Below are 27,605 nucleotides of genomic sequence, written 5' to 3' on the forward strand. Positions count from 1 at the left end.
AAACATAGCCAGAGAAACCTATTTCTCACAGATCCAATGAATTGACCTGAGATGCTCAACATCCCACCGGAACCCACAGTTCTCCACTCCACCAATGTTACTCCGGGAACCTGGAAATGGGTGGACGACACCCCACTGACCACCCCGAGGTAAAAGATTACTGCTCTAATAACACTTATCACAGTGTAAGGAGTAGGACTGATTTTCTGTGTTGTTCATGCTCTAGGTTCTGAGAGGGTGACCAGTATAACTCTGTGTAGGTTCTACTGCAGGTACTGGGAGTGGAGAGCGTAATGGTGGTGGAGTGGAGAACTGTGGTTTATTTTCTTACTTCTCATCAGCCAAATTGACATTTTAGTAATTTAGCAGAAGCTTTATCCAGAGTGATTTACAGGAGCCATTAGGGTTAAGTGCCTTGCTCCAGGGCACATCAACAGATTTTTTATCTAGTCGGTCTGAGGAATCAAACCAGCAACCTTTCGGTTACTGGCCCAACGCTCTTAACTGCTAGGATTCATAGAGTGAAGAGTTTTATGATGATATTGTCGTTTTTCTCTGTTGGAGGGGGGCTCTGTTTTGATGAGGAATCCATGTTTGAAATATCCCTCTTTTGATTAATATCTTGAAAAGGATTTGTAAAATGTACTATGTGCCTTGACAAAATGCATTTGTATTTGTATGTTTTTACAAAATAGAAAATAAAATAAACTTTGATTTAAAAATATATATATTCTTAACATGTGTGGTTGGCCTCAGTGAATTACCGTTCAGGCTTTCCGACTTGTTGATCTTCTACTAAAGATACTGAAGGAAGGTCTTTACAAAATTAAAGTACTTTACACAGGGCCGGAGTTATGGGCCTTAGGGGGTCTGGCCCACCCTACCATACCTCCTTGCCCCTCCAAATAAAATATTGACATATTGATCATTTATTTGACAGAGACCCTCGCTGACAGAAAGACGCATCAATATCAGATAAAGCATCCGAGTGGGCGAAACAGCGCCCCCCTGTCTCAGTATGTGTAGACCATGTCTCTCCTTAACGCTCCCAAGAGGCTTCAAAGCATGCTCCTGACTCTGCACAACTACAGCCTGAAGGTCATTTACAAGTCAGGACCAGAGATGTACATCAGCAACACACTGAGCAGGGCAACAGCACAATGTACAGGCAGAGGCACTGCCTATCAGCGGCATGCCATCTGTTCACTACAGCAGGAACAACAAGATGTTCAACAGATCAATCAGGCAGACTACTTAAACGTCACAGATCACCGCCTAGCCCAGATCAGGCAACACACTGACAAGGATGAACACCTACAGTCACTGAAGTCCATGGCTCTCGCATGTTGGCCATACCTGAAAGAGGAGACGCCTTTCACAGTGAGAGAATACTGGACCTTTCGAGATGAGATCAGCGTGCAAAATGGCGTCTTGTTCAGAGGTCAGAAGGTCATTATTCCCAAATGACAACATCCAGAGATGCTTACCCGCATACACACCAGTCACATTGGAGGTGACGCATGCTACCGCCAGGCTCGTGAAACATTATACTGGCCAAACATGCAAGCAGAAATTAAAGACTTTGTCAGCAGCTGTACCACGTGCAACGAGTACGCTCATGAACAGCAAAAGGAAACCATGATGTCACACGAACTGCCCACAAGGGCCTGGCAAATCGTCAGCATGGACTTATTCAGCCACAGACAAAAGGACTATCTTCTCATTGTTGATCACTACTCGGACTTTTGGGAAATTGAACTGCTCCCTGACTTGTCTGCAGAGATGATCATAAAGCGCTGCAAGGCGCAGTTTGCAATGCAAGGTCAGCCTGAAAAGGTAATCATAGACAATGGCCCACAATTCACTGCACAGTTCAAGCGTTTCGCCTCAGAATGAGAGTTTGACCATGTGACCTCCTCTCCATGACACCCAAAAGCAAATGGCAAGGCAGAGTCAGCTGTCAAGATTGCAAAAAACCTGTTAAGCAGGGCCTTGCGTGACAGCAACGGCCCATGGAAAGCGATCTTACAGTGGAGGAACACACCCACCGAAAACATGGACAGCAGTCCAGCACAACGCCTTCTGTCCAGACGTCTAAAGACTACCATCCCTGTATCTAACAAGCTACTTGAGCCCTGCGTCATGGTTGGCGTCACAGACAAACTGAGTCACAGAAAGCAGCTCGCTAAGTGCTTCTACGACCGGACTGCTCGAGACCTACCAGAGCTGGAGGTGGGTGAAACGATAAGGATGAAACCGCTGCCGGGAGACCACACAGCACTTTGGAGGCTGGGCACGTGCCTACAGAGAGTTGCACCACGTTCATACCTGGTGGATGTCGGTGGCTCCCTCTATCGTCTCAATCGGGTGGATCCACCATACACTCACCTAGATGAGCTGGATCACAGTCCAGGCCTAAGGGTAAGAGGCGCAGAATTGAGACATGAGATAACTGAAGGTGAGGCTTCTACCCCACCAAGCTCTCCAGATCGTGGCCTTATTCCTACCCCTGTCAGAGCCAATACTTACTCACGGGTGGGTCGGCTGTGCAAGCCACCCGGACAGGCTTACTCTGTAAGCAAGAGACTGCGTTAACTTGTCCTCTTTTTTTATAAACAGAGGAAGATGACAACTGAAGTAAAAAGAAAATGTCATGCTTTTTCAATTGTTATGACTTGACTGTTAAGAACTTAATGTTATGCCGTTATGTTTGCACTTTCTATTTAAAAGGATGATGTTACAGAGTCTAGTTGATAGGTAATCGACTAGCCGGACTATTCCCCGGACTCCGCGTGTAGGGATTTGTACAATGCATGAACAAGGCTATTGAACTTGACATTGGTGTCTGTCTTTATCCCTTTATCCAACATATCATACTGAAACAAACCCTTGCTTGACAAAATAACGGAATAGATCGCTCGAATGAATGCTTCAATCTAGTTGACATCGGTGAAGTTTTCTCTGTCGCTTCCACGCAGCGAAGACTTTTAGGGACTGTGGAGAAAATACAAAAAAGAAAAAAGAAAAAGGGAAATATTTTCTGTGCAAACTATCAAAATGACATCAGTTTGACCGGTTGTGGTGAAAAAGAGAACTGTGAAAACGGCCCAACGCGTTTCTGATAATATTTCAGTTCGGCTTCAATGCAAATTTTATGTGGTTGAAATAGTATCAACTTTTATGGTGAAGACAGCACATCTACCTGTCACGCCGTGACCTTAGAGATCCTTTTTATGTCTCTATTTTGGTTTGGTCAGGGCGTGAGTTGGGGTGGGCATTCTATGTTCACCTGTCTATGTTTTGTATTTCTTTGGTTTTTGGCCTGGTGTGGTTCTCACTTTTCTCATTCCCCCCTTCTGACACCCAGGTGGCAACATGCATCTCTATGTGCCTGGCAGATATCTCAGCTTGGATGTCGGCCCACTACCTCAAGCTTAACCTCGACAAGACAGAGCTGCTCTTCCTCCCAGGGAAGGCCTGCCCTCTCCAAGACCTGTCCATCACGGTTGACAACTCCACAGTGTCCCCCTCCCAGTGTGTAAAGAACATTGGTGTGACCCTGGACAACATTCTGTCGTTCTCTGCAAACATCAAAGCAGTGACTCGCTCCTGCAGGTTCATGTACTACAACAGCCATAGAATACGACCTTTCATCACACAGGAAGTGATGCAGGTCCTAATCCAGGTGATTATCATATCCTGTCTGGACTACTGCAACTCTTTTGTTGGCTGGGCTCCCGCTGCTTGTGCCATCAAACCCCTGCAACTTCTCCAGAATGCCGCAGCTCACCTGGTGTTCAACCTTCTTAAGTTCTCCCATGTCACCCCGCTCCTCCGCACACTCCACTGGCTTCCAGTTGAAGATCACATCCACTACAAGACCATGGTGCTTACCTACGGAGTAGCAAGAGGTACTGCCCCTCTCTACCTTCAGGTTATGCTCAAACCCTACACCCCAACCCGAGCAATCTGTTCTGCCACCTCTGGTCTCTTGGCCCTCCCACCCCTACAGGAGATCAGCTCCTGCTCAGTGCTGTCAAAGCTCTTCTCTGTACTGACACCCCAATGGTGGAACCTGATGCTAGGACAGTAGAGTCCCTACCCGTCTTCCGAAAACATTTGAAACCCTAACTCATCAAAGAGTATTATAGCCCTTTCCTGCAGTCAAATTATTTAGTGGCTTCATGGGTGGAATGTTAAAGATATTTTTCATAATTTCATAATGAATAAACATTATTTCTTAAAACCTGGCCGAAAATCTGGTGTTTCTATGTCAAACGGTTTTGTTGTATTTCAGTCTTCCGTGATGCATTTAAAGTGTAATATTGGGATGCAAACTGAAAATGGAATACATTTCAACTCTATATTTGACATGGTACAGGTGTCTTATTTTTTGTAAGCCCATAACCATGTGTGTGAGGTGTATACTTTTGTTTCAAATGAGATTTCTTTAAGACTACCAAGAAACACTGTGACCCTGATTTAGCCCACTGCAGTAGAATGTAAAACAAGACATCTCAGTCTTACACTCCCCCCTCCCCTGACTTTGCACTAACTTTCTTTATTGAGGAAAAATATACTTACTACGAATGTGATATGTGGTTGTCTCACTTCGCTATTTTAAAATGATTGCATTAACTCATAGTTGATCTGGATAAATGACTAAAATGTCAAAAGTAAATCTGCAGAAAGGTGAAAGAAGTTTGGGAAACTTGGAGCTGTTATGTATGACATGTAATTTATGTTAGCAGCTAGCCTTTGTTCTCCACTTCCCCTCTATTATCTATATCTTCCTGGTATGATAGTGTCCTGTCCATCATCACAAATAGCAAGTGCCAGACTGGACACAATGGACAGCTCTCAAAGAGAGATAGTGGTAGACTATGGAGATGTCTGGGGCCACTGTTTCTATCAATAAAGATGTTAGAGGAATACAATGTGTTTTAGGGGACCAGTTTCACAATGGAGCCGAAATCTATGAAAATGAAGAGCCTATCCATGAAAATGACTGGAGAAACAAGACTGAGGATGCAGTGACCCAAGTGACCACACCACAACCTGAACACTCAGGTAAGGTACACACACACACACACACACACACACACACACACACACACACACACACACACACACACAAATATACTATACACATATTTTCTTGTGTCCACAGAGCATGATAACACAGGAAAGAGACCCTTCCTAGTTGCTGCAGTGTGTCTGGGGCTGCTGTGTGTTCTACTGGCCGGGATAATCGGCCTGTCTGTCCACTGTAAGTCTTAAGTTATCATTTCTACAAATCACCAGCAGGTCTGTGATTATCTCCATTAGCTATACTTTTCTGTTGTTGTGACAGATGATGGGGTCTCTAAGAGCTTCTTAGCCTATAAGACCAACTCATCTGCAGAGAGCCCTGAAGCCTTCTTCACAACATTTGAACCGCTCTCCTTGAAGTTCTTGATGATCCAATGAATGGTTGATTTAGGTGCAATCTTACTGGCAGCAATATCCTTGCCTGTGAAGCCCTTTTTGTGCAAAGCAATGATGATGGCACGTGTTTCCTTGCAGGAAACCATGGTTGACAGAGGAAGAACAATGATTCCAAGCACCACCCTCCTTTTGAAGCTTCCAGTCTGTTATTCGAACTCAATCATCATGACAGAGTGATCTCCAGCCTTGTCCTTGTCAACACTCACACCTGTGTTAACGAGAGAATCACTGACATGACGTCAGCTGGTCCTTTTGTGGCAGGGTTGAAATGCAGTGGAAATGTTTTTTTGGTATTCAGTTCATTCATTTGCAGGGCAAAGAGGGACTTTGCAATTAATTGCAATTCATCTGATCACTCTTCATAACATCCTGGAGTATATGCAAATTGCCATCATACAAACTGAGGCAGCAGACTTTGTGTCATTCTCAAAACTTTTGGCCACGACTGTATATTGTTTACACATATTGAACCCCTACTTCCATTTATTTGTATGGGTCCCATGACTCTCATGTTTGTGAGAGTCCCAAGTTTCCAGAGTGGTCATATTAGTTAGTAGGCTGAACCATTCAGATGCTGCAGATGTTTTTATGAGAAGACCGATTTTGTCTTCTGTCTGACAAACAGCACTTTCCACTACAGATGCTGAAAGGCGACATAGGCGTATGTGGTGGATTGAGAGTCTAAGCCGTTTGCCCTTTTTTTGGGGTAGGTGCAAAACTACTTCCATACTTCCATTCATTTTCTACCGGTACCAGTTACCTTCAAAATAGTTCCATGATACTTGTGTGGGTCGTAGAGCAAAACGGAGAACACCATCGTGTTTGTGAGAGTCTCATCTATACATATTATTTAGTAGGCCAACCCGTTCGGACGCTACAGATGTTTTCATGAGAAGACAGTTTTTCGGGATGTTTCACGGTCTGACAAAATGCAGTTGTAACTCGGACACCTTCCACCGTAAATGTGGAAGGCCACTATAGGCAGATACGGTAGATTGAGAAGCAGCCCATGTAAAAAACAGATATCTCTAGCTTAAACTGACAGATTTTGAAGGGCATTTCTTCGTTATGTTACTTACATTGATGCTCCTTGCATCAATAGACTAGATACTACTGACCATGCGCACAGTCAAAGTGTAAAGACTCAATATCGCTAAACAAGAGAATGCATAAGTGTTGAAGTGGTTTGGTTGCCAGGGGAGGCAGGTGAGGGGAGGATGGCTCATAATAATGGCTGGAATGGAGTGAATGGAGTAGTATCAAACACATGGAAACCATGGAAACCATGTGTTTGATACCATTCTATTCCAGCCATTACCATGAGCCCTTCCTCCCCAATTATGGTGCCACCAGCCAGCTGTGGTTGAATCCAGCCTTATCTTTGTGTGTTTTCTCCAGCCTCTGGAGGAAAGGAGAGCCCAACGATGGGGATGGAGAGGGAGAAGAGGACCGAGATGTTTTTTCTCTCTCTCTCCAACAAAGCGATATATTGGCTGTGTGAGAAGGTATCTTGTCAGTGAAAATACTGGTATTGAGTTTATTGTATAAACCTTTTTCAAACCTCTTCTCAGGGACCCCCAGCCTTCCATGTATTTGAACTATTCCAGAACTAAGTAGCACACCTGATTCAACTTGTCAACTAATCATGAAGCCTTTAACTATTCGAATCAGGCATGCTAGATCAGGGCTACAACATTTAATGTCTGGGACTCCAGAGTAGAGGTTTGAAAAAGGCTGCTTTAATCTATGGTATGCTGAGAAATGACAGATATACTGTAAAATGTCCATTATTCTATTTGAAAACTCATTGGTTATGTCTTGTTTTTAGACCCAAATTAATAAACAAACAACACAGCATCAGCTTAGTTCATTTATTCATCAGGCACAGTTCTGGGGGTGTTCAACCCCAGCGTCCTCCTGCTGGACCCCAGCTCTGACACACTCTACCTGGGAGCCAGAGGCCCCATCCTGGCCCTGCACACCTCCAACCTGAGGGAGGGAGGGAGAGAGAGATGGGAGAGAGAGAGAGAGGAGGGAGGGAGGGAGGGAGGGAGGGAGGGAGGGAGGGAGGGAGGGAGGGAGGGAGAAAGAGGAAGATACAGAGAGAGGGAGAGAGAGAGAGAGAGGGAGAGGGGGAGAGGGGGAGGAAGGGAGGGAGACTTCTTCACTTGACTGAGTGTGTGTGTGTTTATCTGTGCTGCATATTGATTTCTTAACCAACCGGCAGAGAATCAAGTGTGTATTTGCACCCCATTGGAGGACAGAAATAGGAGGGGAGCCAATCAGGGACAGCAGGGGTGGGGCCCCACCTACTATGAGAATCAGCTGGTGATGAGTGACGCCTGTCGGTCAATTTAAGACAAGACGTCAACTTTGCTCTGTAACAGTACTGTGGAGCCAGCTAGTCAATCCTTATTTGGCCATATTATTGGTCAGAAGCCATGTTGGACTGCTAGAAGTATTCTATGGAAGAACATTCCAGAACATTAATTGTATAATTCCATGATGCCTTATGTTGTCTATTTCTGAAAGTAGTAAATGTTGTAATGTTTTTACATGATTTTGAATGTTTCAGGGAAATTGGTCGTTTCGGGTATCACTTTATTTGTGGCTCTATGTGCCACCTCGGAGGAAGTAATTAAGCATAACTTTATTGAACAATTAAACTTGTCATGTAATATTATAGATTAATCCATGGCCCATTTTATAACTTCACTTTGTCTAAACGTAGGATGTTAATAGTTCAAACAAAAAATACATGACGAATACAGTATTCATGCTCAATGATTTTCTTTATTCATGTTGAAAAAAGCTGCAGAAGGCATATAAGTTCTTTAAAGTCTCTTATGGAGTCTGATACACAGGCTAATACACACATCTTAATAATCACTATTTCATGTAGTCAGGATGAGGTTTGTATGTAACATCCACAAATAAACCAATTAACTTATTACAATAGAAACTATAGTCACTTAACATTTTATCGTATTTATTTGTGTAAGAAGCATAAGAATAAAAAGCCAAGCTGGTTGAATTACATCCTCTTTAGGGACAATGACTCAATGTGAGTTTTCTTAATTAATAATTGGCTTCTTAAACATTTTGCAATTCAGGTTACTCTTGGCTATTTTGGTGCTCTGTAGTTTGTTCACAACATCACACCAAAGTGTTGGATCATCTTCTTTCTTGAGCACGTCAGTAACTTTGAACTCTTCATAGGGTGGAATCAACACCTCATCTTCTTTTGTCCCCATTTTGTGGAAGGACTTAAGGTAAGCGCCAAAACACGTCTTTATTTCAAAGCAGGACTTCTCTCCAAATTCAGAATTGTCCTTGTTAAGAGAGCTGGAGGCAAAGTAGCCAAATCTAATTTTTTGGTCAACTTTACCCACAAACATCATTTTGGTTCTTCTGTATGTGGTGTGACAAGGTTGTTGTTTTTTTTTCAGGAGGTGAATGGCGTCAGTCAGGAGGAAATGCAGGGAGTGGAACTGGAAGGAGGTTGTATACTCTGTTCCACTGGTCCGGACTGCTTTGTTGAACTCTGAGTGTAGTGCAGGATGACCTGCTGTGTAAGCACAGATAGCCTTAATATGATTATGTGAAAGTTTGTCTTTAGAATTGTACTTGGACTTGGTATTTGCACAACTTTCTGCCCACTTCCAGGCATTTTTGAAGGGCTCTTTGTTTTCATGTATAAGATATTCCTTCTCCACCTTGTTGTACATTTGTTCAGTGCAACCGTTATACATGTCGTCAACAGAGTTAGGGACCATGTCTAAGGGTATGCTGGAATTGAGACCAGGCTGATGGAGATGAACCTTCGGAGAATACAGAGGAACAGTTTTATATATATTACTATTATATATATTTTTTTACTGTAACAATCTTGTTCTCAGATTAAAAGTAGCATGACTATATGCTGGAAGTACCATCTTGGAGTCCACATCTTACCATCTTGGAGTCCACACCCAGAGTCCAATCATGGAAGACACACAGCACAGCAAAGGTCAGGATGATTTCTCTCCTCATGACTTCAACACCTGTAGTAAAACAACATGTACAGGAGACAAATACCAATCAGCATAACAGTACCCAACATGATACAACATAGCTTTGATATTATTCACTTTTAATAAATAGAAAAATAGGATTAATTGCAATAGCACCATATAGGAGCTGATAGTAAACAAAAACATGCTGGCAATCATTATATTCATTATAGAAATAGCTTTGATATTATTCACTTCTAAAAATGTATAGGAGTTTTTGGAATGCCACCATTTAATAAAAGTTTTATTGTGAAGTAAAACTACTGTCAATCAAGTCTCATTCAATGATTGTCTTGCTACTTTTTTCCAATTGACCGCAGAATGATGACAGATATACGTAAACTCTATAGAGAAAGGAAGGAAACCGCTCAGGGATTTCACAATGAGGCCAATGGTGACTTTAGAACAGTTAAAGATTTTAATGTCTGTGATGGTAGAAAACTGAGCATGGATCAACAGCATTGTACTCACTCCACAACACTAACCTAATTGACAGATAGAGAAGGAAGCCTGTACAGAATACAATGTTGCAAAACATGCGACCTGTTTGCAATAAGACACTAAAGTAAAACTGCGAAAAATATTGCAAATAAATGAATTATATCCTGAATACAAAGTGTTATATGAGGGGGAAAATCCAACACAACAAATCACTGAGTACCACTTGTCATATTTTCAAGCATGGTGATGGCTGCATCATGTTATGGGTATTATTGTCATTGACAAGGTCTAGGGAGTTTTTGGGGGGAATACAGCTAAGCACAAGAAAAATCCAAGAGTAAAATCTTGCTCAGTCTGCTTTCCACCAGACACTGAGAGATAAATTCACCTTTCAACAGGAAATAACCTAAAACACAAGGCCAAATATACATTGGAGTTGTTTAACCAGATGACATTGAATGTTCTTGAGTGGCCTAGTTACAGCTTTGACTAAATCGTCTTGAAAATCTATGGCAAGGTTAGAAAATGACTATCTAGCAATGATCAACAACCAACTTGATTGAGCTTTAAGAATTAAACAATTTTTTTGCAAATATTGTACAACACAGGTAGGCAAAGTTCTTAACTTATCCAGAAAGACTCACAGCTGTAATTGCTGTCAAAATTGATTCTAACATGTATTGACTCAGGGGGTTGAATACTTATCTAATCAAGATGTATTTGTGTTTTATTTTTCATTAACTTTTCACAAATGTAAAATCATTTCTTCCACTTTGACACCTCATAGTATTTTGTGTAAATCTTTGACCAAAAAATTACATTTAAATCCATTTCATTCCCGCTTTGTAACACAACTCAATGTGGAAAAATTAAAGGGCCGTGAATATCTTCGGAAGGCACTGTACAGTAGCTAGGTGAGACAACCACATATTACAGTCAAATATAAAGGATAAAAACATTCCATTGCAGCTAAACAGTGGATACAATGGATTTATAGCATTTTGCAAAAACAAAAAAATCATAGCTACATTAGCTACAACAATCTAGTAGTATTTAATTAGTACTACTGATATAAACTCTATAGAGAAATAAAAACATTAGCTACGTACAACAACCTAGTGTCATTTGCTTAGTACTACTGATATAAACTCTATAGAGAAATAATGAATACTACTACTGACAGTACTATATCTGATACCACCACTGTTGTTGTAACATCTTATCAGATTATAATGATCTGATAGTTCAACTCACCAGACTGCAGCACAATTGAGGTTGTTTTGTATTGATCAGCTTCAGGACTTGTGTTTGCAACTTTTCTACAAAGGTCTACTTATACCTGGTCAGACATCTGACTAATACAAGCCCACACAACCACAAACATTGTTCCCACACAGAAGTACCAGATCCTATGGTCACACGGTCACAGGCTCTCAGGTTGTGTGAGTAAGTGGTAATGACGTCACAGTTCCAGCGATTTCTCAGTGACACGTTTTAATGTAAAAGATTTGTGAAAGAACCAACCCACTGGTTGAATCAACATTGTTTCCACGTCATTTCAATAAAATTAGGTTGAACCAGCGTGGATGTTGACTTGACGTGTGTGACCATTGGGAAGTATCCTAATATGAATGGAATAGAAAATATTGTCTATTGAACACTTCATAGGAGGGAATCAGCACCTCCTTCTCATGCGGCAGCTGAGAGTACCCCCCCAGTGGGGCACCAAGGTAGGTGGTGATCTCAAAACAGGAGCGAGTTCCAAGGTATTTAGAGGCGATTTGCTTATCTAAAGAGCTGTTGAAATCGCATTGTAGTATTTCGGACACCATAGAAAGCCTCTGGTTCCTCGGAAGGTTTGGAAATGCTTCTTGTTCTTGTTCAGAATTCGTAAGGCATTAGTCAGAAGGTGCAGGGAGTGGTACTTAAATGTTGTGTCGTAGCTCTTATTTTGGGTACTTCGTGGCTTCGTTGAATGACTTGTAAATGTTGGATGTTGCATTCACACACACCTGGATTGTCAGGGAATAGTTTTTAGTTCAGTTCTGGTTTGTAATGTAAATGTCAATGTAAAATGCACATAAAATCAACAGTGTAACGTTTGGATTTAGTCTTGTGAGGTGACCTGTTGTGTCCTCACCTTTAGTCTAATCATTGTTCCATAGTCTCCCAACTGTTCCCTTTTAAGTGCTACCATGGTTATGCATATATCTTCTGTAAGAAATACTTCAATTTAGCCCTATCCATATAGGTCAGTTCCCACGAGTGAAAGTGGTTAATGGTATTAAATGTTTTTTAATATTTCATAAAATATTTCACATTTGGTCAAATGTGAAATGATACCAGTCATCAGTCAATCATCAGGGTGACTTCTGACTACTGTTGATCTCTTTCCCACTAACAGGTATCTTTTTCTAGTTTTTTTTCCACTCAGAACCCACACTAAAGTTTGACCCCACTTGAAGGTGTGACAGAGTCATCATCACACTGAGTTTAGTGTAAACCACAACCACAACACAAACAACCTGACAAAGATAAATGTCATTAAGTTAGCCAGATGTAACTATGCAGGTGTCAGTATTGCTGTAATAGACATTCATGATCATTTCCATCTCTTAGAGATATTGTGTTTTATAGTGGTGTCAAAGCAACAGTTAGTGTCAAAGTAACAGTTTAGTCAGTATGTTGTTATGCTCTGCTGAATGCAAAAAAAGCTGCTTCTCCGGTTTGATTTTGCACCATTTTGCAACTTGCAATTCAAGTCACTCTAAACTTCAGTGCTCACTAATGTGTAGACAACTTCATGTCAGTCTTTTTTTTTTGTGGCAGTACCAAGTATCCTTATTTGAATAGAATAGGTTATCAAGAAGCTTTCAGGAACCATCATGTTGACTAGCAGAGACCACAGAGGCCATATAGTGGCAGTTAACAGTCATAACAACATACTGACTAAACTGTTGCTTTGACACAAACATAAATCCAAATATCTTGATCTAATGAACTGTCATAACCTACTGACTAAACTGTTACTTTGACACTAACTGTTGTTTTGACACTACTATAAAACACAATATCTCTAAGAGATGGAAATGATCATGAATATCTTATACAGTAATGATGACACCTGCATAGTTACATCTGGGAAACTGAATGACATTTATCTTTGTCAGGTTGTTTGTGTTGTGGTTTGCACCAAATTCAGTCTGATGAGGACTCTGTCACACCATCAAGAGGGCCTCAAACTTTAGCGTGGGTTTTGAGTGGTCAAGTCACTCTAAACTCCAGTGCTCACTAAAGTGCAGACAACTTCACGTCAGTCTTTTTTTGTGGCAGTACCAAGTATCCTAATTTGAATAGAATAGGACAGAATAGAATATAATAAAATAGAACATCTTTATTGTCCATTAAAATATATCACATTTGGTAAACGTGGAATGATAAAAAATAACTGTATACCTATGGATGTGTAGCTAGCTACACTATGTAGTCGATCTGTATCTGTATGGACCCTAAAACGTTTGTGTAACGTGGGTCGTATAAAGGGGACCAAGGCGCAGCATGTATAGTGCTCATATTCACTTTTATTATGCAGACACTAGATCAAAACGACCGACAGCAGTTCCGTCAGGTGAACATACACTAAACGGAAAACAACCACCCACAAAACACAAGTGAAACAACATAAACTAAATATGGCCTCCAATTAGAGACAACGACAACCATCTGCCTCTAATTGGAGGTCATGCCAAAAAAACAACATAGAAATAGAAAAATGTGATACTTGAACATAGAAATAGACAACATAGAACAAACACAAAAACACCCCCTGTTACGCCCTGACCACTGTACCATAGAAAATAACAACTTATATTGGTCAGGACATGACAGTACCCCCCCCTCCCCCCTCCAAATGCAAAACTAAACAAAAAAACAAAAAAAAAAACAACCCCAAACCTAAAGGGAGGGAAGGGAGGGTGAAAAAATGTCTATGGCGGCGGCTCTGGTTCCGGGCGTAGTACCCCCACCGCCCGCTGATCCCCCCGTTACTGTTTGTCTGGAGGAACCAGACCATGGATCATCTTCGGAGGCTTCGGGCCGCCAACTGCCGCCGAAGACTCTGGGCTAAAAGCCGCCGCTGAAGGCTCTGGGTTTCAGACCACCGCTGAAGGCTCTGGGTTGCAGACCACCGCTGAAGGCTCTGGGTTGCAGACCACCGCTGAATGCCGAGTGCTCACAGCAGACACTGGCTGTACCGGGTTATGGATGCGCACTGGAGGGGAGTGCGAGGAGCAGGAATTGGTCTCACCGGACTGGGAAGACGCACTAATGGCCGAGTGCTCACAGCATGCACTGGCTGTACTAGGTTATGGATGCGCACTGGAGGGCGAGTGCGGGGAGCAGGAACAGGATGTACTGGGCTGGGCTGGGCAGGCGTACTGGAGGCCTGGTGCGTGGGGCTGGCTTAGGAGGCGCCAGACTAGTAACACGCACCTCAGGGCTAGTGAGGGGAGCAGGAACAGGACGTACTAATGGCCGAGTGCTCACAGCAGGCACTGGCTGTACCGGGTTACGGATGCGCACTGGAGGGCGAGTGCGGGGAGCAGGAACAGGACGTACTGGGCTACGCAGGCGTACTGGAGGCCTGGTGCGTGGGGCTGGCTTAGGAGGAACAGGACGTACTGGATTATGGAGGCGTACCGGAGAGAGAGTGCGAGAGGCAGGCACATGCTCACCACAATAAGCACGGGGAGTTGGCTCAGGGCTCACCCCTGGCCCAGTCAAACTACCGTGTGCCCCCCCCCCCCAAAAAAAAAATGTGGGGGCTGCCTCTCGTTCTTCCCCGGTAGCCTCCGATATCTTTCAATAACTTGCCCCCAAGTCCAGTTTCTCCTCTCCATCCATTCCATGTATGACCAGGTGTCCATCTCTGCCTGGGCACGCCGCTTGATCCAGTCAGGGTGGGTAGTTCTGTAACGCGGGTCGTACAAAGGGGACCAAGGCGCAGCGTGTATAGTGCTCATATTCACTTTTATTATGCAGACACTAGAACAAAACGACCGACAACAGTTCCGTCAGGTGAACATACACTAAACAGAAAACAACCACCCACAAAACACAAGTGAAACAACATCAACTAAATATGGCCTCCAATTAGAGACAACGACAACCAGCTGCCTCTAATTGGAGGTCATGCCAAAAAACAACATAAAAATAGAAAAACTAGATACTCAAACATAGAAATAGATAACATAGGACAAACACAAAAACACCCCCTGTCACGCCCTGACCATAGAAAATAACAACTTATATTGGTCAGGACGTGACAGTTTGGTATGAACATTAGTTCAGAACCTATAAACCTCAGTAATTATAGTTGTTGTATTGACTTCAAGTCTGAATGGCATTAATGAAGCCTATGGATTGAGTAGAATATATTAACCTCTCTAGGGCAGGTGGCACCAAATCGTCCCACCTACGTAACAGCCAGTTGAATCCTGTGGCGCGATTTTCAAATACCTTAGAAATGCTATTACTTCAATTTCTCAAACATATGACTATTTTACAGCTATTTTAAGACAAGACTCTCGTTAATCTAACCACACTGTCCGATTTCAAAAAGGCTTTACAACGAAAGCAAAACATTCGATTATGTCAGCAGAGCACCCAGCCAGAAATAATCAGACACCCATTTTTCAAGCTAGCATATAATGTCACAAAAACCCAGAAGACAGCTAAATGCAGCACTAACCTTTGATGATCTTCATCAGATGACACACCTAGGACACACCCCACACACACACACACACACACACACACACACACATTTCTAACTGTCCCTAACCGGTATCTTTTGTGATCTTTCCCCCCTCAGAAACCCCCGCTAACAAGTTTGAGGCCCTCTTGAAGGTGTGAGACGGACAGTCATCAGGTTGAGTTTGGTGTAAACCACAACACACAAATAACCTAACAAAGATAAGATAAATGTCATTTAGTTCCAAAATTAACTTTGCATGTGCCACTACTGTATTAGATATTCATTATTATGTCCATCTTTTAGGTACACATATTGTTTTATATTAATGTCAAAGACACTGTTTAGTGTCAAAGTGGATAGGCAGTAGGTTGTATGATTGTTCACTGCCTCCCTGTGACTTCTGTTTTCTCTGTTAGTCAACACATGGTTGCTGAAAGGGTTCTTGATAACTGAACCCCGCTCCCTCTCTCCTCTAACCCCTGTCATAACAATATCCATGATCCAGGATGAGTACATTGCAAACACCTGCCAGACCTCAAAACTCTTGGATAGGTGTTTAACATAGTTTAGGGTTAGGATAAGGGTTAAGGTTAGGGTTATGGCTATTGTTACGGTTAGTAGATAGTTAGTTGAAATGTTACTGAAGCCTCGTTTCCATTTGCACTTTGAAGCCAGACACAGAGCCATGTATTTAGCTTGCTAACGTTAGCTAGCTAGCTAATTGATTAGCGTCATCGCTAGCATAACAGACTAGCTAGCTGTATTCCTACCTTGCTAGCCATGGCATTGGCTATATGATGGAGCTAGCTAGCTAGCTTTCAATACGACCTGGCCAGTTAAAATTCCTGCTAGCTCTCGTTAGCTCATTCAAAAATAAATGAATGATCTAGCTATGATGCTAATTCATATCATGTCTGACTACAACAGTGTTGCTTATCCATGTGCAAGCTAACAGCAACAAGCCTATACAAGCTAGCTGAACGTGGTATCAGCATCCAGCAGTGATCAGCTAATGCTTGCATAGTAACGACGTCACCAGCACAATTTTTAATCGAGCTGGTACCAGTTGTGAAACTGGGCTGCTGTCACGTCCTGACCATGGTAAGCTGTTATTTCCTATGGTAGAGTGGTCAGGGCGTGACAGGGGGTGTTTTTCTAATTTTTGTATTTCTATGTTTAGGTTCTAGTTTTCTATTTCTATGTTGTTGTTTTTTGGGATGATCTCCAATTAGAGGCAGCTGGTCCTCGTTGTCTCTAATTGGAGATCATACTTAAGTAGGGTTTCTTTCCAGCTGTGTTTGTGGGTAGTTGTTTTCTGTTTAGTTTTCTGTACCTGACAGAACTGTGCACTTTCGTTTTCCCTTTGTTATTTTTGTTTGAGTGTTTGTTAGATTCAAAATAAAGATCATGAACACGTGCCATGTTGCACTTTGGTCTACTCCTTACGACGAGCGTCACAGAACTACCCACCACAACTGGATCAAGCAGCGTGCCCGGAAGGAGATGGATTCCTGGTCTCTGGAGGAGTTGCGAGAGAGGATAGACTGGAGTTGGGCGCAAGTATTGGAGAGATACAGAAGCCTGCCGGGGAAGCACGAGAGGCAACCCCCAAAAAAACATATATTTTTTTTGTGGGGGGGTGGCACACGGGTAGATTGGCGAAGTCAGGGTTGAGACCTGAGCCAACTCCCCATGCTAATCATGGTGAGCATGTGCCTGCTCCTCGCACTCTCCCTCCAGTGCGCCTCTTTACGGCCCAGTATACCCTGTGCCAGCTCTGCTCACCCGGTCTCCAGTGCGTCTCCCCAGTCCGGTGAGACCTGTTCCAGCTCCACGAAAGAAGCCTCCAGTGATGATCTATGATCCGAAGCCTCCAGTGATGATCCATGGCACGAAGCCTCCAGTGATGATCCATGGCCCGGAGCCTGTAGGGATGATCCATGGCACGAAGCCTCCAGTGATGATCCATGGCCCGGAGCCTGTAGGGATGATCCATGGCACGAAGCCTCCAATGATAATCCATGGCCCGGAGCCTGTAGGGATAATCCATGGCAAGAAGCCTGTAGGGATGATCCATGGCAAGAAGCCTGTAGGGATGATCCATGGCCCGGAGCCTGTAGAGATGATCCATGGCACGGAGCCTGTAGCGACAGTCCCCAGTCCGGAACCTCCAGCGACGCTCCCCAGTCCGGAGCCTCCAGCGACGCTCCCCAGTCCGGAGCCTCCAGCGACGCTCCCCAGTCCGGTGCCTCCAGCGACGCTCCCCAGTCCGGTGCCTCCAGCGACGCTCCCTAGTATGGAACCTCCAGCGGCGGCCTGCAGCCCGGAGCCTCCAGCGGCGGCCTGCAGCCCAGAGCCTCCAGCGGCGGCTTGCAGCCCAGAGCCTCCAGCGGCGGCCTGCAGCCCAGAACCTCCACCGGTGGCCTGCAGCCCAGAACCTCCAGCAGTGGTCTGCAGAACAGAGCCTCCGGCGATGATCCATGGTCCGGTGGCACAGAAGCAGAGGGATCAGCGGGCGGAGCGGGGGTTACGCCCCAAACCAGATCTGCCTCCTCTACTGGAGGATTTCGCTGGATGATAAGGTTCTGGGTATGGCACCAGAGCCGCCGTTGACACTTGTTACCCTCCCTACCCTCCCTTTTGTTTTTTGTTTTAGTTTTTTAGTGGCATTCGGAGTCTGCACCTTTAGGGGGGGGGGTACTGTCACGTCCTGACCATGGTAAGCTGTTATTTTCTATGGTAGAGTGGTCAGGGCGTGACAGGGGCAGTTTTTCTATGTTTTGTATTTCTATGTTTAGGTTCTAGTTTTCTATTTCTATGTTTTTTTGGGGGGGGTGATCTCCAATTAGAGGCAGCTGGTACTCGTTGTCTCTAATTAGAGATCATACTTAAGAAGGTTTTTTTCCACCTGTGTTTGTGGGTAGTTGTTTTCTGTACCTGACAGAACTGTGCGCTTTCATTTTCCCTTTGTTATTTTTGTTTGAGTGTTTGTTAGATTCAAAATAAAGATCATCAACACGTGCCACGCTGCATCTTGGTCCCCTCTCTACGTCAGCCGTTACAGCTGCACTGGCCCGGGTTTCCCTCGACCCAGCTCCAATTAGAGAATTCCATTCGAGCCAGCTCAAATTTACCCTAATTTGGCCCTAGGGGCTCCCCGAGTGGCGCAGTGGTCTAAGTCACTAAATCTCAGTGCAAGAGGCATTACTGCAGTACCTGGTTATAATTTGGCCCTAACATTAAAGGCCAGTGGATATCGATGGACTATACAGAAAAAGTGTTACCAAATGAAATTACACAGAGATTACAATGTCTATGGTATTTTTTGGCACCTTTCACAATGATTTTGCACAACACTATGTCTGATACCACCACTGTTGTTGTAACATCTTTTGAATTGTCTGATTGTTGAATTCACCAGACTGTAGTATGATAGATGTTGTTTTGTATTGTTCAGTTTCAGGACATTTGTGTTGCAGACTGAAAAGACCTACTTATACCTGGTCAGATTTCTGACTTTACAAGCAGACATACAGTTGAAGTCAGAAGTTTCCATACACTTAGGTTGGAGTCATTAATCTTATGACTCCGATCCCGTGAGCGGGACCGAGTTTGACAATAGCCAGAGCGCCACATTCGAAACCACAAATCTAATAATATTCAATTTCTCAAACATAGGACTATTCTACACCATTTTATAGATACACTTCTCCTGAATCGAATCACGTTGTCCGATTTCAAAAAGGCTTTACAGCGAAAGCAAAACATTACATTATGTTAGGAGAGTACATTGACAAAAATAACCACACAGCCATTTTCTAAGCAACTACATGCATCACAAATACCCAAAACACAGCTAAATGAAGCACTAACCTTTGACGATCTTCATCAGATGACACTCCTAGGACATCATATTACACAATACATGCATTTTTTGTTCGATAAAGTTCATATTTATATATAAAAACAGCATTTTACATTGGCGCGTGATGTTCAGAAAATATTTTCCCTCCAATACTCCCGGTGAACCAGCACCACAATTTACAAAAATACTCTTCATAAACGTTGATAAAATATTATACTGTCATTCAAAGAATTATAGATGAACATCTCGTGAATGCAACCGCATTGCCAGATTTCAAAATAACTTTACTGGGAAGGTATACTTTGCAATAATCTGAGTACTGTGCTCAGAAAAATACACTAGGCGATACAGATCAGCGCCATTTTGGAGTCATCTAAATTCATAAATAGTATTAGAAATATTACCTTTGATGATCTTCATCAGAAGGCACTTCCAGGAATCCCAGGTCCACAACAAATGTTGTTTTGTTCGATAAAGTCCATAATTTATGTCCAAATAGCTCCTTGTTGTTAGCGCGTTCAGTTAGCTACTCAAAATGTAGGAAGCGCGCGTAAAATGTCACGACGAAAAGTAAAAGAAAGTTATATTTCGTTCGTTCAAACATGTCAAACGTTGTATAGCATAAATCTTTAGGGCCTTTTTCAATCAGAACTACAATAATATTCCAACTGGACGATTGCATTGTCTTATAAAACGTTTTGGAACAAAGCAACCTCCCACATGAATTCGCGCCAATGTACTGATGGTCATCCCCGTGGAACCAAATTCCCAGCCTTCTCGTTCGGTCTGTGTTTACCGGAAAAGCCTCAAACAACTTTCTAAAGACTGTTGACATCTAGTGGAAGCCTTGGGAAGTGCTAAATGAGTAACCAGTCACTGTGTGTTTCATAGGCAAAGGCTTGAAAATGATGCCACACATCAGATTTCCACTTCCTGCTAGGATTTGTCTCAGGTTTTTGCCTGCCATATGAGTTCTGTTATACTCACAGACATCATTCAAACAGTTTTAGAAACTTCAGAGTGTTTTCTATCCAACTCTACTAAGAATATGCATATTCTATGCATATATGCAGCTTCTGAGTTTGAGTAGGAGGCAGTTTAATATGGGCACGTATTTTTTTCGAAAGTGACAATACTGCCCCCTATCCTGAAGGGGCTGTAAGAGGTTTAAAACTCGTTTTTCAACCACTCCACAAATTTCTTGTTAACAAACTATAGTTTTGGCAAGTCAGTTAGGACATCTACTTTGTGCAGGACACAAGTCATTTTTCCTACAATTGTTTACAGACAGATTATTTAACTTATAATTCACTGTATCACAAATCCAATGATTCAGAAGTTTACATACACTAAGTTGACAGTGCCTTTAAACAGCTTGGAAAATTCCAGAAAATTATGTCATGGCTTTAGAAGCTTCTGATAGGCTAATTGACATCATTTGAGTCAATTGGAGGTGTACCTGTGGATGAATTTCAAGGCCAACCTTCAAACTCAGTGCCTCTTTGCTTGACATCATGGGAAAATCAAAAGAAATCAGCCAAGACTTCAGAAAAAAATTGTGGACCTCCAGACTACTGTTTGCAACTGCACATGCAGACAAAGATCCTATTTTTTGGAGAAATGTCCTCTGGTCTGATGAAACAAAAATTGAACGGTTTGGCCATAATGACCATCGTTATGTTTGGAGGAAAAAGGGGGAGGCTTGCAAGCCGAAGAAACCCATCCCAACCATGAAGCATGGGGATGGCAGCATCATGTTGTGGGGGTGCTTTGCTGCAGGAGGGACTGGTGCACTTCACAAAATAGATGGCATCATGAGGGGGGGAAATGATGTTGATAAATTGAAGCAACATCTCAAGACATCAGTCAGGAAGTTAAAGATTGGTCGCAAATGGGTCTTGCAAATGAACAATGACCCCAAGCATACTTCAAAAGTTGTGGCAAAATGGCTTAAGGACAACAAAGTCAAGATATTTGTGTGGCCATCACAAAGCCCTGACCTCAACCCTATAGACAATTTGTGGGCAGAACTGAAAAAGCGTGTGTGAGCAAGGAGGCCTACAAACCTAACTAAGTTACACCAGCTCTGTCAGGAGGAACGGGCCAAAATTCACCCAACTTATTGTGGGAAGTTTGTGGAAGGCTACCCGAAACGTTTGACCCAAGTTAAACAATTTAAAGGCAATGCTACCAAATACTAATTGAGTGCATGTAAACTTCTGACCCACTGGGAATGTGATGAAAGAAAGAAAATATGAAATAAATCATTCTCTCTACTATTATTCTAACATTTTACATTCTTAAAATAACTGACCCAAGACAGGGAATTCTTACTTGGATTAAATGTCAGAAATTGTGAAAAACTGAGTTTAAATGTATTTGGCTAAGGTGTATGTAAACTTCCGACTTCAACTGTAACTACAAATCCTGGTCCCACACTGAAGCACCAAGATAATACGTGCACAAAGTCTTGCAGATCTTCATGTCTGCAAATGTACACATGCATGAGAATGTACACAGCTCTACTTTGGTTCACCACAGGACCATTTGCAACTAAATGTGATGCTGCTGAGAAAGAGTTCATGTTCCCCCTTTCTGTCTTTCTGACGCTCCCTTCAACCCCAAGTCAAACACCACAATATGTGGTCAGTCAGTTGTCATGGTCACCGTCTCTGAGGTTGTGTGACTGGGAATGACGTCACTGGATGAGTTCTACCTATTTCTCAGCAACAGGTTTTATTTAAAAATGTTGTGGCAGAACGAAGTATCATCATTTCAATAGAATAAAATAGAAAATCTTAATTGTCAATTAAAATACATCGTCAAATATATCATATTTGGTATATATGGAACAGTGGAGGCTGCTGAAGGGAGTACCATGTGTTTGATGTATTTGAATCCCTTCCCCTGATTCCGCTCCAGTCATTACCATGAGCCTGATCTCCCCAACTAAGGTGCCACCAACCTCCTGTGATATGGATTGATACCAGTCATCAGGGTGACTTCACTCATGACTTCTGACTGCTGTTTAGCTCTTTCCTAGCCTGAGTCCCAGATCTGTTTGTACTGTCTTGCTAACTTGAGGTGTCATAAAAAAGATTCAACCCCTCTGCAATGTAATTTTTTTTCTTCACATAACCTTCCCCTTGTCCTGTCCAAAAATGTGCAGACACTCCCTACTGTTAAAATGTACCCAGAAAAATTTATTACGTTGATAAATAACAATAAATGTAGCTAACCTGTGCTTATAAATGTGGATATCAACTTTACCATAGTCGATGTCACGCAGGGCTAACGGGCCAGAAAGTTAAGGGTTCGCCGACCACAACAGACGAGCCAACTTTCTCTGCCTGTTTTATTACACTACGATAAGAGCCGGCTTCAGATAATGATGATATAAGGTATATGCAACACATTTTCCACCAACCAATAAGCAACGCAGAACTGCATACCGATTACTGACTTTGAGTGTTTATCATCATGGTTTGTGTTATATATAACTCTCCCTACTCAGTATTAAAGTCTTCGCTTGACAATCTCCCAATGTCTTTACATTTTTTGGTGTAATGGAATGGCCGGTGCGCAGTTTGGATGCTGGAACTATATTAGAGGGGAGTGGATGAGCGTGTGCAGGTAGCCTACAGGATAATTTTAAAGTAGCAGCTGTAAAAATACAGCCAGACTGGCCTGCTAATGTGCCTTTTTATAATTGGTCGAGAGCCAAATGGAATGAAACATTCAAATAACAGGGCTTATTATTACATTTTTACTGCAGTCTACAGCCTAGAGTAGAACAATAATGCAATTATTCATTGGATTTTGGTGTCGTGGGCTAGTCTAGGGAGGAAAATTGTATTGTCCCTAAGCAAGATCAATAGGGGAGCTGCATGTGTCTTCACTGTTCTTTCGTGCGCAATGATGCACCTGGCCTCTCCGGTGCCTATCAGCAATTTGTATTTGTTGTTGTGGATTTATATTGAACATTGACACAGCTTTGAATGCTTTTATGTGTGGTATGATTTTGTCATGTCCTGACCCTGGTATGTCATTTTTCCCTAGTAGATTGGTCAGGGCGTGACAGGGGGGTGTTTTGTCTATGTGTTTTGGGTTTTCTGTTTTCTGTGTGGGTTGTCTAGAGTTTCATTCTATGTTGTCATTTTCTATGTTGTGGCCAGGTATGGTTTCCAATCAGAGGCAGCTGTCTATTGTTCTCTCTGATTGGAAGCCATACTTAGGCAGCCTGTTTTTCATGGGGGTTTGTGGGTGGTTGTTTCCGTTTAGTCTTGTGTACCTGACGGGACTGTTCTCGGTCGTTTGTTGTTGAAAGTGTATTCATTAAAGTCAAAGAATGAGCACTATACACGCTGCGCCTTGGTCTCCATTCAATGACCCTGTGACAGATTTCTAGTTAGCCTATTGCAGATCTGGACAAATAATCCACCTACCACTATTGTCACTATGAATGGTGGATAGAGGGCAGGATAGACTGGTAGACTATATTGACCTGTGGTATAGTAAGTGTGTGGAAAAGCATAGTGCATAAGACAAGTACCAAACACCTTGATAGCAGAAGTGCATGCAAGCAGATGAGGACATGTGGTTATATACAGTAGTGTTAGGTTCTAATTTTTCACAGTAAATAACTCACGATTAACCATTTTTAATTCTTCCCAAAGGGCTGTTACAGCTGTAATTCAGATAAAAAAAACATGTCACACAAGCACTGATATTTAACCCTTTGTCCTAGGCTGATTCTCCTCCTCCACAACTGAAAATCCAATGCATCTCTGTTGCTAGACAGATCCTTAGTGATATCTTTTCTTCCTCACTTAATCTACCCCAAAGTGCTCACTCCTCCCCAACTCAAGGCTGTCATGGTTGTTGATACAAGACTGTGACAAGCCATCAGAGTATCCCTGATGGCTAACAATAACATATCCTGACAATGTAAATGTTATACATTACCCTCTCTCCCTTAGTGACATTGTTAGTTTACAAGTTTAGCCCGAATCCAACTGTAGAATACATTAAATAGTAAAACCTGCCAAATGGTAAATGTAAATCAGGGAAAGAACGTGCCCCTGTGCCCAGAAAATCCCGCACTACCCTCCCAAATGCAAAAGAAAAGTTTGACAACCCACCCCTATTTTGGACAATTTCTAACTGTCCCTAACAGGTACCTTGTGTGATCTTTCCCCCCTCAGAAACCCCATGCTAACAAGTTTGAGGCCCTCTTGAAGGTGTGAGACAAACAGTCATCAAGTTGAGTTTGGTGTAAACCACAACACACAAAAAACCTAACAAAGACAAGATGAATGTCGTTTAGTTACCAATATGTAACTTTGCATGTACCATTACTGTAAAATACATTCATTATCATGTCCATCTCTTATATAATTTTTTTGGTTTTATATTAGTGTCAAAGCAACCATTTAGTGTCAAAGTGGATAGACAGTATGTTGTATGATTGTTCACTGCCTCCCTGTGACTTCTGTTTTCTCTGTTAGTCAACACATGGCTGCTGAAAGGGTTCTTGCTAACTGGGCCCCCCCCCTCTCATAACATAGACTGCGTTCCAGGTTGACTACGTTGCAAACACTTGCCAGACCTCCGAACTCTTGGATAGGGTTACGATTAGTAGATAGTTAGTTGAAATGTTACTGAAACCCCATTTCCATTGACACTTTGAAGTCAACCCAGGTAGGGCTGGCCTTGGTCGGCTAGCTCGACTTGGATTTTCACTGCCTCCAGAAATGTGTTTATGTCATGTTGCTAAGTAGCCAATATGTGACTGTGACTGTGCAGCTGGTTTAGATAATGTTGCTAGCTAGCAAGATGTTGAAGCATTGTATTCACCCTCACCATGCTGTAACTAACATTGAACCATACTCCTGCCAGTGCCAGCCAGACTCAGAGCCATGTATTTAGCTTGGCTAAATGGTTAGCGTCATCGCTAGCATAACAGACTAGGTAACTAGCTTAATTCCTACCTTGCTTGTCATGGTATTGGCTATTTGCTAGCTAGCTAGCTAGCTAGCTAGCCAAGCAAACCGAACAACAGGTTTGATATGATGTAGCTAGCTTTCAATATGACCTGGCCAGCTAAAATTCCCATTAGCTAATTAAAAAATAAATGAATGATCCAGCTATGGTGGTAATTCGTGTCATGTCTGACTACAGCAGTGTTGCTTGTCCATGTGCAGGCTAACAGCAACAAGCCCAGACTAGCTAGCTAAATGTGGTCTCAGCATCCAGCAGTGATCAGCTGGTGGTTGCATAGTAACGGTGTCACCAGCCCGAATTCTAATAGAGCTGGCACCAGTTGTTAACCTGGGCTGCACTGGAACGTGTTTCCCTTGACCCAACTCGAGTTTGAAATATCCTTTCGAGCAAGCTTAAATTTGATCCTAATTTTAAGGGCCAGTGTAAACGGAGCTTGATCGAGTATCTTTTTTAAATTTTAATTTCACCTTTATTTAACCAGGTAGGCCAGTTGAGAACAAGTTCTCATTTACAACTGCGACCTGGCCAAGATAAAGCAAAGCAGTGCGACAAAAACAACACAGAGTTACACATGGAATAAACAAACGTACAGTCAATAACACAACAGAAAAGTCTATGTACAGTGTGTGCAAATGTAGTAAGATTAGGGAGGTAAGGCAATAAATAGGCCACAGAGGCGAAATAATTACAATTTAGCATTAACACTGGAGTGTTAGTCCATCTGAAGATGGACCATACAAAAAAAGTGTTACCAAATGAAATCACAGAGAGATTACAAGGTTTCCGGTATTTCTCGTACTTTGCACAATTATTTTACACTATGAAAATGTTGCACTATATCTCATAACACCACTGTTGTTGTAACATCTTATCAGACTATAATGATCTGATAGTTGAATTTACCAGACTGGAGCATGATAGAGGTTGTTTTCTATTGTTCAGTTTAAGATCTACTTATACCTGGTCAGATTTCTGACTTTAAAAGCAGACATAACCACAAACCATGTTCCCACACTGAAGCACAAAGATAATACGTGCACAAAGTCATGCAGATTATCACGTTTCAAGGTAAGACCCAGATGTGGACAATGTTGAATTAACAACAGTTTATTAATAATCCAGCAGGGGCAGGCAAAAGACAGGTCCGCCCCTTCCAGCCAATACCGCCATTCCTCCAACACCATCTTCACCGCGAGAAGCTCCCGATTCCCCACATCGTAGATCCTCCTCGTGGGGTTGAGGCGGTGGGTGAAGAAGGCGCAGGAATTCAGCTTAACCTCTTCATTATAGGGGGCAGTATTTTCACGGCTGGATGAAAAACGTACCCAAATTAAACTGCCTCCTACTCAGACTCAGAAGGTAGGATATGCATATTATTAGATTTGGATAGAAAACACTCTGAAGTTTCTAAAACTGTTTGAATGATGTCTGTGAGTATAACAGAACTCATATGGCAGGCAAAAACCTGAGAAAAATCAAACCAGGAAGTTTGACCTCACATGGTTGTAGTCATTTCAAATGATGTTCTATCTAAACTACAGTGTCTCATGTCATATTGCACTTCCTAAGGCTTCCACTAGATGTCAACAGTCATTAGAACCTTGTTTGAGGCTTCTACAAAGCAATGTGATTGAATAATACCCGGAACAGTAAGTGGTCGACCTGGTGTCATTGACTTACCTCGTGCGCCCTCACATAGGGCTAGCCATTTTTTTTTTTATTCTGTAATGAATCTGCTATTGTCCGGTTGGAATATTATTGAAATTCTACATTAAAAACACCCTAAAGATTGATTGTGAACATGGTTTGACATGTTTCTACAAACGCTGAGGGAACTTTATAACTTTTCGTTGACGGTGGATAGATGCATTTTGGAATGGTGATCTGGACGCGCCAACAAAACGGATTTATTTCGACATAAATGATGGACTTTATCGAACAAATGAACATTTCTTGTGGAAGTGGGAGACCTTCCGAGTGCATTCAGCCGAAGATCAGCAAA

The 27,605-nt window shown here is 42.5% G+C and overlaps 1 protein-coding gene across 1 annotated transcript; it reads right to left on the reverse strand.

Annotated features, from left to right (window-relative positions):
- Nucleotides 1-8,304: 8,304 nt before the first annotated feature.
- LOC106602230 (erythroblast NAD(P)(+)--arginine ADP-ribosyltransferase-like) lies at nt 8,305-11,399 on the reverse strand. The gene is made up of 3 exons (XM_014194744.2): nt 11,235-11,399; nt 9,442-9,530; nt 8,305-9,308 (listed from the first exon to the last, which is right to left on the reverse strand). Exons 2-3 carry the CDS (start codon nt 9,517-9,519, stop codon nt 8,562-8,564), a joined length of 825 nt encoding a protein of 274 aa, XP_014050219.1. The 5' UTR covers nt 9,520-9,530; nt 11,235-11,399; the 3' UTR covers nt 8,305-8,561.
- Between the last annotated feature and the right edge of the window lie 16,206 nt (nt 11,400-27,605).

Source organism: Salmo salar, chromosome ssa04 (assembly GCF_905237065.1).
Source record: "Salmo salar chromosome ssa04, Ssal_v3.1, whole genome shotgun sequence".
NCBI classification, from domain to species: Eukaryota; Metazoa; Chordata; class Actinopteri; order Salmoniformes; family Salmonidae; genus Salmo; species Salmo salar.